The following is a 17,836-nucleotide window of genomic DNA, read 5'->3' on the forward strand; positions in this document are numbered from 1 at the left end:
TGTCTGGAACCTCCTGTTGTTTGCTTGGTCTTTATTACAGCCGTGGTACCAACGCTAGGTACCATGGCCCGTTACATTGCCTGCTGCCACGTCACTCCTGCTGCTGCTGCTGTATTTAACCTCCTGCTGTCTGTGTTCCCACCGCCAGGTTCCACCGAATTATGTGCTACTGCCATGTGCCACTAGCTATTACGCCACTACAATAGCTAGATTTTCTTGTTTAAAGAAAAATATATATTCCTAGGTGTCTGGGGTGAAAACTGTGCTTTTCCAGTTGTGTATTGGACACAATGTGGGCTGCACGACTGCTGTCCGGAACCTCCTGTGGTCGGAGTTTATTTACAGCCGTGGTACCAACGCTAGGTACCATGGCCCGTTACATTGCCTGCTGCCTCACGTCACTCCTGCTGCTGCTGTATTTAACCTCCTGCTGTCCGTGTTGCTGCCGCCAGGGTACACAGAATTATGCGCTGCTGCCATGCGCCACTAGCTATTATGCCACAAATTTTAGCTATGCTGTTGAATACATTTTTTTTACAACAGTTTAGTTCTGTAAGTGAAAAAACATTGTTGGGTACAAGAGGAAGAATATGAACACACAAAAGATGGTGGTGAAGAAGAACCAGGTGATTGATGATGATGATGATGGTGGTGGTGGTGGTGGTGGTGGTGATTTTCTAAGCCCAAATCGCAGGGAAAAGCTCTTCAAAAATCACAGTATAAATCACTGAGTGCTTGCTATAGCGCTGGGGATTTCTAATTTGAACAAAGCCTTAGAGGGACCTTACACTGGAATAGTGGTCTATGGGAGGATCCAAGAGGTCTCTGGATTTTCCAGAGGCTCCCCACTACTATAAATTTATATATTTTTACACACACTTTAGGTACGCTTTAAGTATTTTGCAGACTTTTAGCAGTTGTTCCCATAGATTCCTATATTAGCACAAATGCGTAAGCATGATAAAGCCTTGGGGGCTATTTTAAATCCAAGCCAAGAATCTATGAACCACCAGTGGGAATTGTCCAATGTAGGACTTTCATAATTGTATTTTATTACAGAAGTACGTATGGAGCAAACTGATGGATTAGATGGAGAGATACGATAGACAAGTTCTTTTATCTGTAGAAAAATACTCTATACGGCTACCCTAAAAGTGCAGAAAAACTAGAAAGAAGACTATGCTAAAGATCATTTATTGGGAATCTGCAAGCGCCTGTAAGGAGGAAACGGGAGGAAGCGTGGTAAACAGCTGATCGGGAGACAGAGCGCAGCATCTATAGGTGGAAACAAACACCAGCATTGGCTATAAGGATTACAAACTGGGTTAGCCCAGCAAGAAACTCTTATACTGGGCACGCTACTGTAGCAGGCGGAAGCCACTACACGACAAGGATTAAATTATTAAATGTCTGGAGAGCATATAAAGTTGTGAATATGATGAGAAAACGAGGGGAAAGTACTGCTGTTCATATTTCATTATATGAAGTTGCAACACACACATTTCCATCTTATTGGGAATTTTAGGTATTTTATTTTTCTACAGTATTCTAATGTTGCTCAGTGTAGTCAGTTTCTGTATCCCACATGATTACTCATTTATCCCTCCCTTCTGATACTTTGTTTTGCTAGAGGAGAGGGCACTAGTCTTCAGAAGGCGTGAGCAGTTGTCACAAAGTAGCAAGCTGCTTTGAGCTGCACAGTTATGTTGCGCGTATGATGTTTGGAATTCTAGAGACAAATTATAGAAAAAAGAAGATAATTGGGGTAAGCAACAGCATCTGGGCCTTCATCAACACTTTTTTTCAGGATATAACTATGGAATCCTTACATGGTCTACAGGGCCAGTTTACACTGCAGTGGACCAATAAAGAACACAGTGCTTTCCTTTGGGGAACCATGGACCCTTGCAGATAATTCTGATATAGTAAACTACTTTGCTGGTCCCTTGGAGTTTACTATAAATGGATCTGTATATCTATCTCGACTGGTGTTGTACACATGCTTTTGATTGAACCTTAAATTCAGTTTGACATCCGTTTATGTCCCAGTTATACTTGTGAATGGGAAGTTTAAAGACTTAAGGTTGACATAAGATCAGCGTAAGACTTCAAAAGCCTGTGCACCCTGCTCTTTAGTTTGCAGTGGAATGGTGGAATGATTAAAGCATACCCGAGGTGAGGGAAAGAGGTTCTATTTAACTTGGGGCTTCTTCCAGTCCCCTGTAGTCTGTCAGCTCCCTCACTGTGGTTCCGATCCATGCTAGTGTGCCAAAAAGATGCAGAAAGACGCACTACTTTGCGCATGCATGGCTTCGGCCATGCACCTCCTTATGCGTACCTCAGTGGCGGGGAACGGTTTATCCATTTGCAGTTTTATCTTAACTAGGGCGATTTTTTCAGACCTTCTGGAGGAGCAGTGACACACTGGAGTGGATCAGAAACTGCAACAAAGAACCTAATAGACTTGGGGGTGCTGGAAGAAGCTTTAGGTTAGTTAAATGGAACTTTTTGCCTCAGGTATCCTGAGAACTGACTGCTATAAAGATGAAATCTAACTGTGGTACTGTAATTATGGGACACCTGAGTAGCATACTTGTGTATTGCTGGATGTAGTGAAGATATTTTTGTCAGGGAGTATAAATATGGTGTGATCCGATGAGTAATTATGGGCATTTCCCCCAGCATTAGAAATGAAAAATCATACGTTCCAGGCATTTGGGACACCACTTTCTCTACATTATCAGACTTCAAAAGTATCTAAATTGCATGTTTGTAGTGTTTAAAGATGACGTTTTTCAAGATGTAGGGAAATCCCTTTATAGTAATCTTCAGAACACCTGGCCAAGTTGTTTGCTATAGCAGGCATTTACTATATCAGAATTGGTCATGCATTGTATATTCATACAGGTGCAGGGTCGGGACCTGGAGACTGTTTTCTACAGCCAGAGGTTTACTATATCAGTCTTAAAGGGGAACTTCAGCCTAAACAAACATACTGTCATTTAGTTACATTAGTTATGTTATTAAAATATATGGGTAATATAAATTCTTACCCACCCTGTTTTAAAAGAACAGGCAAATGTTTGTGATTTCATGGGGGCAGCCATCTTTTTGGTTGAAAGGAGGTGACAGGACAGTTGGGACTGTCTCATGCTCCCTGTGTCCTGATCACCCCTCCCAGCTACATATGCTAGGCTTCAAATCTCAAATTCATAATTTAAAAAAAAAAAGTTTGCACCAAAACAGCAGAACAAGATAAATATCAGAAATCCCATCATGCGTTGCACAGCATCAGGGGAAAAATGCCCGGGCAGTTTTCTTCTGTGCAGCTAAAAATGAGACTTGGGTAAGAAAAACAAAGTTCTGATGGTGTGAAACTGTTAAACACCAAGCCTTTTCAGTGCTGCGGAGTAGATTTTTAGTCTGGAAGTTCACTTAAATTGGTATGTAGAAAATTGTGACCAGCATTAGATGCTCATGGGCAGCCTCTGGGGGTAGGGTGACTTGCTGTTTCTTTCGGATCAAGCAATCCAAACAATCTTCAAAAGAAAAAAAGGAGTCTGGGCACCAGCTAATTTGCAAAAAGCCTTCACCGCTTTATTTCATCCCCACAGCAAACAAACACATGCACAGTGTTCTCCCCAGAATTTTTTTTTCCAGCCGGGTGGCATGAAATAGTAGCCGGGTGGCATGAAAAAGTAGCCGGGTGGGGCGAGATGAAAATGCAGGGCAACTCTGCTTACAGCATAGGAGGAGGTGAGGAGGAGAGCCGATGACAGCCGGGCAGTCACCAAATCTAGCCGGGTGGAGCACCCGGCTAAAAGAGCCTGGGGAGAACACTGCACATGCAGATATATTGGCAGCCTGACAGCAGTTTAGCAAGCCTTGCTTGCTTCCTCAGAGACTAGCATCTGGTAAAATAAAGCGGTGAAGGCTTTTAGCAACTTATCTGGTGCCCGTATTCTTTTTTTTTTTTTTTTTTTTTTGAAGATAATTTACTATATCAGTTTACAGTCTACTGTACTATGTACGTTGTTACTAAAGCACCCCATTTGTTTAACCACTTCAGCCCGTGGGTTGTGTTCACCTTATGGACCAGAGGAATTTTCACATTTCAGTGCTCCTCCCTTTCATTCCTGAATAATTTTCTCATCACTTATTACTTTATCACTTGTTTTTTTGTGCCACCAATTAGGCTTTCTTTGGGTGGTACCTTTTGCTAAGAATTATTTTATTCTATTATTCCAAAGGCATTTTAACAGGAATAATAAGAAAAAAAAAATGGAAAAAATCCAGTATTTCTCAGTTTTCGGCCATTATAATTTTAAAGTACAACGCTCTAGTGTGGATCCAACCCACACATTGTATTTGCCCATTTGTCCCGGTTATTGCAATGTTTAAATTATATCCCTAGTACAATGTATGGCGACAATATTTTATTTGGAAATAAAGGTGCATTTTTCAGTTTTACGGCTATCGCTTACTACAAGCCCATAATTGAATTATGTGGGTCTTTTTATAAAAATGTATGTATGTAGGTGTAATTTACTATTTGGCCACAACGGTCCTTGTGCATTATTTCCCATTAGCGTACTTTAAGTACACTAATGTGAAGTAATTAGTGGATGTGATGCGTCGGAAGTTACAAATGATCGCTGCATCTCATGGATGGCGATTATTCACATGAGGACTTAGATTAATGAAGGGGACTGGGTTCCCATTCATTCATCTATCTACCCTTTAACGGGTGGCAGGAGTGCGTGGCGGCACGATCATGCGCACATCGCTTTTATTTGAGAATGATCACTGTTTTGAACCAAAAAAGTGATCATTCTCGCTGCACAAGCACGGATTGGCTCAGGGTGTCCCCTGCCACCAGTCCCAGCTGCGTCCATGACCATCGCGATTGCGCGCACCCCTGCAAAGTGCACGGACGTGAGTTTCACCTCCCTGCGGCTGTAGCAGCAGGCACGGACTTGAGACTCACGTCTCTGCGGCTAAAATGGTTAAGTGAACTCTGTCTTTAATACTTGGTGTGCTGAAGTAAATTTTTGTTTTGCTGATACTTTCCTAGTTTCAAAGCAGTTAAAGGGACTAGTTTAAAAGCATTCTTAAAGAGATTCTGAGGTGAAAATAAACTTATGATATGAGTTGTATGTGCAGTACAGCTAAAGCCCCATCTACACGATATGATTCTTTGTACGATTCAATTACGATTCTATTTACGATTCTATTTACGATACGATCGGATCGTTAATAGAATCGTAATAGAATCGTACGAAGAATCGTATCGTGTAGATTGGGCTTAAGACATAGTAGCACAGATATGCGTCGCATATTGTTTCCAGTACAGGAAGAGTTAAAAAACTTCACTTATCTATGCCAGTGGTTCTCAACCTGGGGTCCGCGGACCCCTGGGGGTACATCGGCAGCTGTCAGGGGGTCCCCCAGGGGCCTCAGACAAAATGTCGGATCTCTCCCCCAGGAGAGAAGTGTCAGGCAGGGTAGGCGCTGTGGCATGGGCACAGCAGCTTGGCCCCGTTCCCACGTGGACGCCTTTCGCCTTGCTCTCCTCCTGTCGCGTCCGGTCGCCAACCTCTCGTGACGTCGGAGTTGCTGCCGGAAGTAACCATAGCGGGAAAATGCGGGGAGAGGAGAGCCCAGCGAGAGGAGTCTGCGCGGGAAAGGGGCTACGTAAGATTATACGGGAGCACTACCTGGCTAACTATACTGTAGCACCTATAGGCTCGCTGACTACACTGGGGCACCACCTGCACCTGGCTAATCTATTCTGGGGCACCACCTTCACCTAGCTAATCTATTCTGGGGCACCACCTGTACCTGGCTATCTATTCTGGGCACCTATAGCTTGATACCTACACTGGGGCACCACCTGTACCTGGCTATCTATACTGGAGCACCTATAGCTCTCTGCCTACACTATGGCATCTGTACCTGGATACCTTTACTGGGGCACAAATAGCTCGCTACCTATACTGGGGCACCTGTAAATTGCTAACCTATACTGTGGGCACCTATGGCTGGATACCTATAAGGGTTTTCACCTATACCTAGCTAGGATAGGGGGTCAAGAGGTGATGGGAGGACCTAGAGAGGGACAAAAGAGGCATGGGGAGCAGAGGTGACAAAAAGGTGGTCAAGAGGCACAGGGAGAACAGAGATAAAACAGGGAGATGACGTGACACAGAGGGGGGACAAAAGAGAATGGATTCGGGTTTAAAATGGACATGGTCCTTCTCTCATTTGTTAACCAGGGGCTACCTGTATTTTGTTAGTATTTGGCCCCACCCACATTATTTAATGGCCACGCCCACTTTTTACCACAACGCCCTTCGCACTGCTTTTTCGGTAGGGGGTACATTTGCCTAGGGATGACTCGCAAAAGGGGTACACGTGTTAAAAAGGTTGAGAACCACTGATCTATGCGAAAAGAGCTTCTCTTGAGTTCTCCAACTAATTTAGTCAGAGAGCAGTGCTATTTTCTTAAGCACTTATCTCAACCTGTCTCTCACGGTTTCTTGTTTAAGGTTTTCCCTGCAGGAAAGATCAAAGGGTCATTAGCTTTGCTCTGTTTCATAATGTAAAATACAGAGTGTAATTTGTAACCTGCAAATATTAGAGAATGGTGCACGTTTTTTTTTATAGAAAAAAGCTATATAACTGAAAATCAAAATATAAGAAACTTTTTTTTTTCTTTGCTACTAATGTTCTATTATTTATCAGTACTACACTTTTAATTCATTAAATCAAAAGTTTATTTTCACTTCAATGTCACTTTAAAGGATACCTGAAGTGACATGTGACATGAGATAGACATGTGTATGTACAGTGCCTAGCACACAAATAACTATGCTGTGTTCCTTATTTTTTTTTTCTGTCTGAAAGAGTTAAATTTCAGGTATGTAAGTGGCTGACTCAGTCCTGACTCAGACAGGAAGTGACTACAGTGTGACCCTCACTGATAAGAAATTCCAACTATAAAACACTTTCCAAGCAGAAAATGGCCTCTGAGAGCAAGAAAGAGATAAAGGGAATTTATCAGTGAGGGTCACACTGTAGTCCCTTCCTGTCTGAGTCAGGACTGAGTCAGCCACTTACATACCTGAAATTAAACTCTTTCAGACCGAGAAAGAAAAAAGGAACACAGCATAGTTATTTGTGTGCTAGGCACTGTACATACGCATGTCAATCTCATGTCACATGTCACTTGGGGTATCCTTAAACATTGGCACCTAAATAATTAATTTTGAAAGGGGTGGACAGAAACCGAACTCTTCACTCTTTGATTTAGATGCAGCAAATTGATTTCAAAATTGGCGGTGAATGCTATTTGGGGATTGATAATGTAGAGATCATGATTACTGCTTTGTAAAAATGGGATTTGTCTTATTGTCAGTTTACCAGCAACAACTGCAATCATGGGTAGATTGGGGGTTATTTATGCTGAATACTGCTTTTCTGTTAAAGAGAACCAGAGGTGGGATTTTATTATGCTAGTGGGGCACAGAGGCTGGTTGTGCACACTAACACCAGCCTCTGTTGCCTCATGGTGTGCCTCCAAGACCCCCCTGCGCGCCGCTATACCCCCGCAGTGCTGGCGACACGCGGCGTGTCGCCAGCACAATGTTTACCTAAGCGCTGTCTGTCAGCACCGCTCCCCCGCCTCCTCCGTATCGGCGCTACCCGCCCGCGTCACTTCCCTCCAATCAGCGGGAGGGAAGGGACACAGGCGGGTAGCGCCGATACGGAGGAGGCGGGGGAGCGGCGCGGACAGACAGCGCTTAGATAAACATTGTGCTGGCGACCATGCTGCGTGTCGCCAGCACTGCGGGGGTATAGCGGCGCGCAGGGGGGTCTTGGAGGCACACCATGGGGCAACAGAGGCTGGTGTTAGTGTGCACAACCAGCCTCTGTGCCCCACTAGCATAATAAAATCCCACCTCGGGTTCTCTTTAAGGTACGTACACACGTCCAACTTTTTCGAACAACTTGTCACCAGACTTGTTGTTTGAACGTCAAGTTGGACATATGTACATGCTGTCGTGTGACTGATAACAGCCGGTTTGCCCAATCCGTTCAGCGAATCCATTGGACCAACCCAAACAACAAGTCGGATGACAAGTTGTTCGAATAAGTAGGACATGTGTACGTACCTTTCATTTTCTGTGTGTTTTTTATTTATTTATTTATTTTTTTTTTTTGCATTCGTTTTCTGCACACAGTGTGCATATCTATGCAGAAAAAAAATAAGCTTTTTTTCATAGCAGCTAATGTAATCAATATTGAAAGTGCATATAGTGTGTGGAATCGTGCAACACTGCTGTCAGGTGTTTTTCAGCATGCAAGAAAAAAAAAAGCATTTATAGGGATCTGAGCCCTCACTTTGTGTACATAGCCTTAGAAAGCTCGGTAGACAGGTGCTTAGGATTATTCTTCCTGAAAGCTTTTTCACAGCCACTTCTGTTGACTGTTTACCCTCAACCAGCTGCTCCGCTGTGAGCCAAGCAGCACCATAAATAATCATTGTAGACAATCTTTGTAGTCACAGCCCCCAGCATCTAAAGGCCTATATAATCAGAATTGCACCACCAACACACCAAGCACACATCAAGTTGAGCATGATCCAAAGTCAATGCCCTGATCCTTAATGAATTGGTGCCATGGGCTCCACACTCTTTCAGGCTTTGTTTCCACGAGACACGTGGCAGCACTTCCTGTTGTGTGAGTACGCAGCCGAATCCCGGAAGCTGTGCCATGCACGGCTATGGGATTCACTGCCACACTCACGGAAAAGCTGCAGTTTAGTCCGAATCGCTATTGCAAGCAGTTTGGACGACTGCTGCATTATCCCCAATGGCAGTTTCCCCATGCGATTTACCTGCGGGAAACGCTGCGGATTCGGCCCGCTTTCCGCACTAGTGGAAACAGGCCCTCAAACTTTGCAGGTCAATTCCTCTACATATAAGGGTCTTATATATTTGTAGATAAGCATTCACTAATGTAACCCATTACCCAGTCAAGGGGCTTGTGTCTGTATCCAGTGCAAGACAGGATTGTTGCCTCGCATAGAACAGAGCATATTCCACAGTATGATTGCACTTACAGTCGAGATAACCTCGCTCACAATCCCTTTTAGAGTCCATATCAATTGGTTTCTGAAATATTACCCAATAGTTTATTTACTTGGACCCAATATTTATGAATATGAAGTCCGCAACATCCGCCCTGCATCTGGGCATCTGTTCTCTCTACCCAGTTACATCCTAGCTAGCCTAGCCGGGGTATAGTGTATCATGTATGTATATTTGAGTTGGATTAACCTGTCTTTTGTAGAGACCAAGTAGTCTCCCATGTCTTCCAGTATATCGGTCCGCTCATCCTCCTCCAGCCCTGGGATATCACCGTCCCATTTTCTTACAAGTTTTGTGCACCCTGTCAGAATTTGTGTCCAGGAGTTCCCCATATATGGCAGAAATGGGAGATTCCAAATGTTTACGCAACAAAAGCAGTTCTAATGTCAGATTCCAGGGTAATACACAGAGAAACTGAGCTGTCATAGTGTGGCGTATTTGGAGAAACCTAAATAACATTTTGTTTGGTAAAGAGAAGGTCCCCTTCATCTCATTGAAGAAGGCAAGTCATCCCTCTGGAACCAGGTGACACAGCCACCGTCAATATTATGAGAACAGGAAACTATTGGAGACGAGGCAACTTGGGGTGGTGCGACAGGGAGAATTTATGCTCCTTAAAGTGAACCTCTGGACTAAAAATCTACTCAGCAGAACTGAAAAGCAGAACTGAAAAGGCTTGGTGTTTCCTTAAGTTTCACAGCATCAGAACTTTGTTTTTCTTACCAAAGCATCATTTTTAGCTAAGCTCTACCCATCAAAGAAAAAAGCCCGGGCTTTTTTTCCCTGATGCTGTGCAGAGCATGATGGGATTTCCTATGTTATTCACGTTGCCTAGCAACTGGGAGAGGTGCTTAGGACAGTTGGAACTGTCTCATGCTCCCTGTCACCTCCTTTCAACCAAAAAGATGGCTGCCATCATGAAATCAAACATTTGCCTGTTCTTTTAAAACAGGGTGGGTAAGAGAGATTATATTACCTATCTATTTTAATTAACATAACTAATGTAACTTAATGACAGTATGTTTGTTTAGGATGGAGTTCCTCTTTAAGAAATCTTTTACGCGCAATCTCCCAAACTCTGATTATGAACTTCATAGTTGCTGGTGCTATAGGACTTCTACATGTCAACAGACACAACCTCTCTTATGATCCCACAATTGCAGCCTCAAGAGTAGAAGCTGTGTTCCTCTCATTCTGCGCAAACCACCATCTGACTCTCACTAATTCAAATGCCCAAAAGTACACATTTGTCAGGACCAATCCCCTAGAGCAGTGATGGCTAACCTTGGCACTCAAGCTGTGGTGAAACTACAAGTCCCATGAGGAATTGCAGTACTCTGACAGCTCTAAGCATAGCTCAGGGAGGCAGAGGCATGATGGGATTTGTAGTTTTGTCACAGCTGGAGTGCCAAGGTTAGCCATCACTGCCCTAGAGTATACTGGTAAAGTCCTTGGAAACGTTTTAACCCATATAAATGACATGACGACGTGGTACTCTAGATCATCCTATGACTGAGAGAGGAAGAGCGAACCACATCTGAATTTATACTTACCCAGGGCTTCCTCCATCCCTTTTCAGACTGTGGGCTACTTCGCCGTCTCCCTCAGGGCCCCGCTGGCCACATCAGTAACTTGCTTTACGCTAATGCTTAAAAGTTAGATAGTCCCAAAACTTGTCTGTTTAATAAGAATCGCTGGAACCCCATATCAGCTGGCTTCTGGTGCATAGATCTGTCTCCTTGAAGAAAATGCCTCTGGCCTTTTCTCTATAAGATATAGAGGGTAGAGGCTTTTTCTGGCAAGGTGGCAGGGTTACACGCCAAACTACGTCTGACATGAGGCTCCGGTGAATCATCTTATACAGATGACATGGGGCATTTACGTTGGCACTGGCTATTATGGCTGATGGGGTAGAGACAGCTTCCTGACCAGGAGCTTTTTGTCCCTAAAAGCAGATGCCATCTTAAAGTGGACCTGAACTCGGAACTTCCTTTCTGCTCTAAAAGATAAGCAACAGCATAATAACCTTTAAAAAAATTCCTTGTTACAGCTGATACAAAATTTGCGTTAAATCTGCAGTGTCTAATTCCTTCTTTCATGGAAGCAGACATGGGTTATAACATCGTGTGGTTATAAATAAGCTGCTCTGCTGAGGGAGCCAGCTGACACAGCTGAGAGATCCAATTACAGTTGTGATTAATAACCGTAATCAAATAGATAGGCAGTGAAATGTATACACCAGTACTTAGCAGAACTTCACAAACATTTCCTATCTTGATTGAAGAAAAACATGTTAATAGTGTCCCTTTAACTGTCCCTCAGAGGGGCTCATAATCTCATCTCTGCCATAGTCCTATATCTATGTATGTATTGTGCAGTGCATGTATCATAGTCTTGGGCCAATTTAGGGGAAGCCAATTAACTTCTCTATGTTTTGGGATGAGGGAGGAAACTGGAGTGTCTGGAGTAAAAACCCACACAGACGCAAGGAGAACATACAAACTCCGTGAGGATGATCCCCTGACCAAGATAGATTCGGAGACCCAGCGCTGCAATGCAAGAGCGCTAGCTGCCATGCCCCTGTGTTGCACTAAATGAACTAAATGCCTTAAATGGAAATAAGTGGACTTTGGCACGATATATTTTCTCACCTGCATAGAAGTGGCAATTAAAAAAGGATCTGAAACATGGCTGAGTGGTTTAGGCCACAGCAAATCCACCATTTACCACCATCCACCTTATTAGAATCAAGACCAACCCCCCCCCCCCCCCCCCTTCCCCATGAAGGATGTATTATCACTATTCTATTCTTTAACTTTGAACTGTTGATTGTATAAATGAAGTCACAAGAAGAGCAAAAAATTGAATTGGATCAAAATGGTCAGGTCTTTAAAGCGGACCCAAACCAAATTTTTTTTTAATTCAGAATATTTAGTTGCACCACTCTGACACATACAAAGATAAATAAACACTCCTTCAAGCCTATGAGCATTTCAATGCATGCTTTTTACTCTTCTCTTTTCATAACTGGGGTTATACAGGTGGCAGCCATTAGCAATTCCTCCTTTGCCGGACACCACCTACTCCACCAGTTTGCCAGATTCTGTCCCGGCACTATAAAAGGAAGGGAGGGGTTCTTCCAATAAATGTGTAATTTATATTTGTCATCATGTAGCTGAAAAAAGGCTGCTATTTATTATAATTTAGAAAATAGATTTTATTTCTGAAATCTTGTATTTTTAATTTGGGTCCACTTTAAGAGCAGTAGTTTGGAAATCAAAGTGCCAGTACACTGCTCGAGTGTGTAGGGGCTAGGGATACAAAAAGTGTTAATACAGATAAAATTCTATAATCTAAGAACTACTTGTAAAACATTAGAATAAACATTAAAAAAAACCTACAATTTGCTTGATTAGAATTGCTCTTTTTTATTGAATGGCAATGTTCATTCAAGCAGTCACAATTTTTCATTTCAATGCTCCATGTAGGAGTCCTGAGTGTTAAATTTGATGTGTACAAGACTCCTGGTTCCCCTTTTTATATTTGTAAATTTCAGGAACATTTCACCACTGTGATAGATATACATATTTATTTTACTTTGAAGGAATGCCTGCATGGCGTACTGCTGAAAGTTGCACAGGCAATTTTTTTGATGCAGGTATGATTTCATTACTTTAGTTTGACTTTTTCCTATCTCTTTTTTTCATAGCTGGGTTCGCGCACCGACTGAACCTCTTTTACCTGGCTAATGATATCATCCAAAATTGCAAAAGGAGGAATGCAATTGTCTATCGTGAAACTTTTGCTGATGTACTTCCTGAAGCTGCATCTCTAGTAAGGTAAGGTATTAGCTACTTCATATTTTTTTTTTGCTTATGTGTCCACTTCATCTACCATTCCATCTATCACCTAGGTACGGTGCGATAGTCTTTCTCTGTGCAGAGGTGCTAGAGCAGTGGTTCCCAACCTTTTTCAGCCCGGGGAACACTTTCTGACCATATTTTTCTGTGGGGGTGGGGGGTTGGTGCGCGGGTGTTTGCGCGACCTAGTGGACAGTGCCGTACGCAGCAGGCTATGGGGGGGGCTGGGGTGCGGCTGCATAGCTAGCATAGTTGCCCCAGTATAGGGAGTTTAGTTGCCCCAGTATGGTTAGTATAGTTACCCCAGTATGGTTAGTATAGTTACCCCAGTATGGTTAGTATAGTTACCCCAGTACAGTACCCCAGTATGGTTAGTATAGTTACCCCAGTACAGTGCCCCAGTATGGTTAGTATAGTTACCCCAGTATAGTGCCCCAGTATAGCTAGTATAGTGCCCCAGTATAGCTAGTATAGTCCCAGTATGGACAGGTAGTGCCCCTGTATAGTGCCCAGTATGGGTAGGTAGTGCCCCAGTATAGCTAGTATAGTGCCCAGTATAGCTAGTATAGTGCCCAGTATAGCTAGTATGGTGCCCAGTATAGCTAGCATGGTGCCCAGTATAGCTAGCATGGTGCCCAGTATAGCTAGCATGGTGCCCAGTATAGCTAGCATGGTGCCCAGTATAGGTAGGTAGTGCCCCAGTATAGTGCCCAGTATAGCTAGTATAGTTGCCCACAGTATAGCTAGTTTAGTTGCCCCCAGTATAGCTAGTTTAGTTGCCCCCAGTGTAGGTAGTTTAATTGCCCCCAGTATAGCTAGTACAGTTCCCCCCAGTATAGATGCCCAGGAGGGGGGAAGCAGCGCTAGGAGGGGCAGTGGAGGCAGCGGTGGGAAGGGGGGAAATATCCCCACCCTCCCTCACCTGGGACACCTCCTTCTGCCTCTCTCCCCCTCCATTTAGCGGTGGCAAGTGCGGGCTCGGCGGCGAGGAGACATGCGCAGAATTACTCACCACTTCCACGTTCCAAGCGCCGGCAGTGTCATGTCGTCACAGATCTCCGCCTTCAATGGCACCCACTGTGCTTCCGCTAATCAGGAAGCACAGTGGGCGGCATTGAAGGCGGAGATCTGATGACATGACGCTGCCGGCGCTTGGAACACGGAAGTTGTGAGTAATTCTCTGCATGCCTCCCCACCGCCGAGCCCGCACTTGCCACCACTAAATGGAGGGGGAGAGAGGCAGAAGGAGGGGTCCCAGGTGAGGTAGGGGGGGATATTGCCCCCCTCCCCACCGCTGCCTCCACTGCCCCTCCTTCTAGCGCTGCTTCCCCCCTCCTGCGCCATACAGTAGGAACAGGTCTGGCGAGAGGCCAGACCTGTACGGCACACCAGGCAACATCCCGCGGCACACTAGTGCAGTTGAAAAACGCTGTGCTAGAGGACAGATTTTGGTCTAGTATCTACTCTTGCCTACATGTTCTACACAAACCTGTAAGTGTGTCATTTAAAAGAAAATTATACTTTTTAAGCGCAAATCAATCACTACAGTTCTTATCTATGTTACGGCCAGAACCCGAAGTGTGGCCACTTCGCGTTCTGGCCGGTCAATGTGCGAACTGGCCGCTGCGCTGCGGCCAATGTTAGAAATGGAATGTTTCCCTGTGAAGATTAATGTGTTTTCTGGCCGTCTTTGGCCAAATGTAGCAAAAGTTACTTAATTTAATGAAATGAAGCCGGCGGCAATGTAACGGATGAAGCTGCTGGCTTAAGCTATCTCTCCTCCCCCTGCCTCTCTCTCTCTCTCTCTCTCTCTCTCTCTCTCCTATGGGCGCTGCGGGGGGAGCAGGGAGTCGTTCGTGGCTGCAGGGGAGCGGGGAGGCTGCAGACATCGCTTCTGCCAACACCCGCTCTGCAGGAACGGCAGGATTGCCTGCGGCGACGAATGACTCTGGGGGACACCTGTCTCCCCATCCCCACCTGGCTGCTAGTATTAGGGAGGAGAGGAGGCAGGGGGGAGGAGAGCGAATGGAAGCCGCCGGCTTCATTTCATTAACCCTCCTGGCGGTTTAACCTCCCTGGCGTTCTATTAAGATCGCCAGGGAGGCTGCGGGAGGTTTTTTTTTTAATTAAAAAAAACTATTTCATGCAGCCAACTGAAAGTTGGCTGCATGAAAGCCCACTAGAGGGCACTCCGGATGCGTTCTTCTGATCGCCTCCGGCGGCCAGAAGTAACACGGAAATTTTTATTTGAGCCAAATCGGCCCAGCAGGGCCTGAGCGGCAGGCTCCGGCGGTACTGGACGAGCTGAGTTCGTCCAGACCGCTCAGCAGGTTAAAAAAAATCCGCCAGGGGGCAGCAAAGTAGTGTTTTATAATTTTTTATTTTTTTTTCATGTAGCAAGACAAAGTCTCGCTACATGATAGCCGCTGCTCAGCGGCATCCCCCCAGCCCCTCCGATCGCCGCCGGCGATCGGAGATCAGGAGATCCCGTTCAAAGAACGGGATCTCCTGGAGGACTTCTCCCGTCGCCATGGCACTGATTGGCCAGGCAGCGCATGGGGGGGGGGGGGTGGGCATCGGCGGGTAGCGGCGGCAATCGGATGCTACATGCAGCTAGCAAAGTGCTAGCTGCGTGTAGCAAAAAAAAAATTATGCAAATCGGCCCGGGCTCAGCACGGGCTTACCGCCAGGGAGGTTAAATTAAGTAACTTTTGCTACATTTGGCCAGAGACGGCCAGAAAACACATTCATCTTCACAGGGAAACATTCCATTTCTAACATTGGCCGCAGCGCAGCGGCCAGTTGGCACATTGGCCGGCCAGAATGCGAAGTGGCCACACTTCGGGTTCTGGCCGTAACCTATACATTTCACGGATTAACAGCAAAGCTATTTTAGCTTGAATACCTTGTACGTGCATACAGAAGTCTCTATACAGCATTCCTATTGCTAGCCACTTACCTGACAACATAAGTCCTATTTTGTTTAGCACCTGGTTAGATATTTGAAATCCACCCATTTGTGTCTAGTACTGGAGAGTTGGTGGCTTACTACATCCACACATATGAATGTAGGTTCTGAGAGGGACTTGTGGTGGAATCTAGGAGACCTCTTTAATATTCCCCTCTCCCATGTCTGTCCTAGAGTATCTAGTAAATGGGTAAATGTCAGCTACATTTTTTTTTTAAAGTGGTAAAAGTAAATACTTTATTAAGATACAGTATTTGTTTTCCTGTAATAAAAAAAGTCTGACAAGCCTCTTTGAAGCAAATGTGTTGTGAAAATGAAGTCACATACTTGCCTATGGAAAGAGAAGGCTCTGAATCCTATAGAGCTTTTCCTGTCCTTTCTGTGCCCTGGTTCTGGCACTGACCCCTGTTGGAATTTTCCACCTCGTTTAGCCCTCGGAACAACTCATGTCCCCAATTGCTTCCAATAACAGGCGGCTCCGTAGTAGGCGTCTGAGGATTCCTGAAGGTGTATTTGACCAGTTGGTCAAATACATGTAAAAGGCATGACCGTACTGGACCGAGTACACTGTAAGAGGACCAGGAAGGCTGTATAGCATCCAAAGCCTTCCCTCTTCATAGGGTAGTATATATATTTTTTTTTTACTTTAAATTTTCCTCCAGTGCTCCCCATTGGTCCATTGATTGCACCAATGAGAATCCTCCCTGAAGATGTCCATTAGTCAAAGCAAAGGACCAATGGGAAGCCTTGGCAGCAGGTTCAAAGATGCATTTTGACAATACTCCTGTTGCAGCTTTAATGTGAAGCCCCTTGCAAAGGCATCTTCCAATTTGCTGCAGGGATTTCCTATTGGTCGGTTTACTAACCAATGAAATTACTTCTTTCCGAGGTGTCCCTTATTATTAACCTCGCTGGCAGTATGATTTCCTGATTATAGGGTCTTATCAGCACGTTTCAGACCCTAAAATCAGTAAAAAAAAAAAAAAAAAAAAAATCATGCCATCAGAATGCCTGCAGCAGCCCCACCACTCGTTCACCTCCCTGGGCTCCAGCGCTGCAATTTTCTCTCCTTCCTCCAGGTTGCACTGTAACTTTGTAGTGAGATCACTGGTGGCGATCTCACCAGAGTGATTCAGAGCCTCAGACAGGAAGGAGAAGAGCTACTGACGTCTGGCGGTGAGTTAAAACGCCCACTGCGCGCTATAGTCTGCATTAAGCTCCCGGCGGCTAGCCCAAGCATAGCTCAGGCTTACCGCTAGTATTCTTCTATACTCCACCATCAGTTAACCCTCCCCAAAGAACTTGGCGAGTGGATTCCTCCATTTCTATTTCTCAAACATCAATGTGTGATTAAGCCCCTTGACATGGACAGGGGATGAGAAGGAGAGGGGAAGGATTTATGCCCATCTTCTGCAGTGTTGCCTGTCATATGGTTGTAAGGGCCCGTTCAGATCAGAAATGCGGATGGCCATGCGTGCGGAACGCGTGCGAACCGCAACGCGTATGAACGCATGGCCATCCGCGTTTGTGTGCGTTGCGTGGCTGATCCCATCACTGAAAAGTGAATGGGACAGCCACGCGTTTTTGCAAAATCTGCGTGCAGCATGCGTTCCCGGACCGCACAGGTCCGGAACGCATGCAGTGTGAACATCAGACATTGCTCTCTATGCAATGTCTGATGTCGTGCGTTTTGGCCACCTGCACGCGTTTCCAAAACGCGGCTGGAAACGCGTGCAGTGTGAACGGGCCCAAAGAGAAGTAACTGAATGTGTCTGTTGCTCTTAGCAATGGTAACTACAGTGGTGATTGGCCTGTTCGTATATAGCTCCTGTATAGCTCTGCACTGCTAAAAGGGA

The 17,836-nt window shown here is 45.0% G+C and overlaps 1 protein-coding gene across 1 annotated transcript in view; it reads left to right on the plus strand.

The window, feature by feature from the left end:
* RPRD2 (regulation of nuclear pre-mRNA domain containing 2) overlaps positions 1 to 17,836 on the plus strand; it is a 117,512-nt gene that overhangs the window by 43,589 nt on the left and 56,087 nt on the right. The window contains exon 2 of the mRNA XM_068253235.1: positions 12,862 to 12,991. Within this exon, the coding sequence (XP_068109336.1) occupies positions 12,862 to 12,991 (130 nt within the window). The remainder of the gene's footprint in view (positions 1 to 12,861; positions 12,992 to 17,836) is intronic.

The sequence above is a fragment of the Hyperolius riggenbachi genome, chromosome 9, assembly GCF_040937935.1.
Source record: "Hyperolius riggenbachi isolate aHypRig1 chromosome 9, aHypRig1.pri, whole genome shotgun sequence".
Classification (NCBI taxonomy): Eukaryota; Metazoa; Chordata; class Amphibia; order Anura; family Hyperoliidae; genus Hyperolius; species Hyperolius riggenbachi.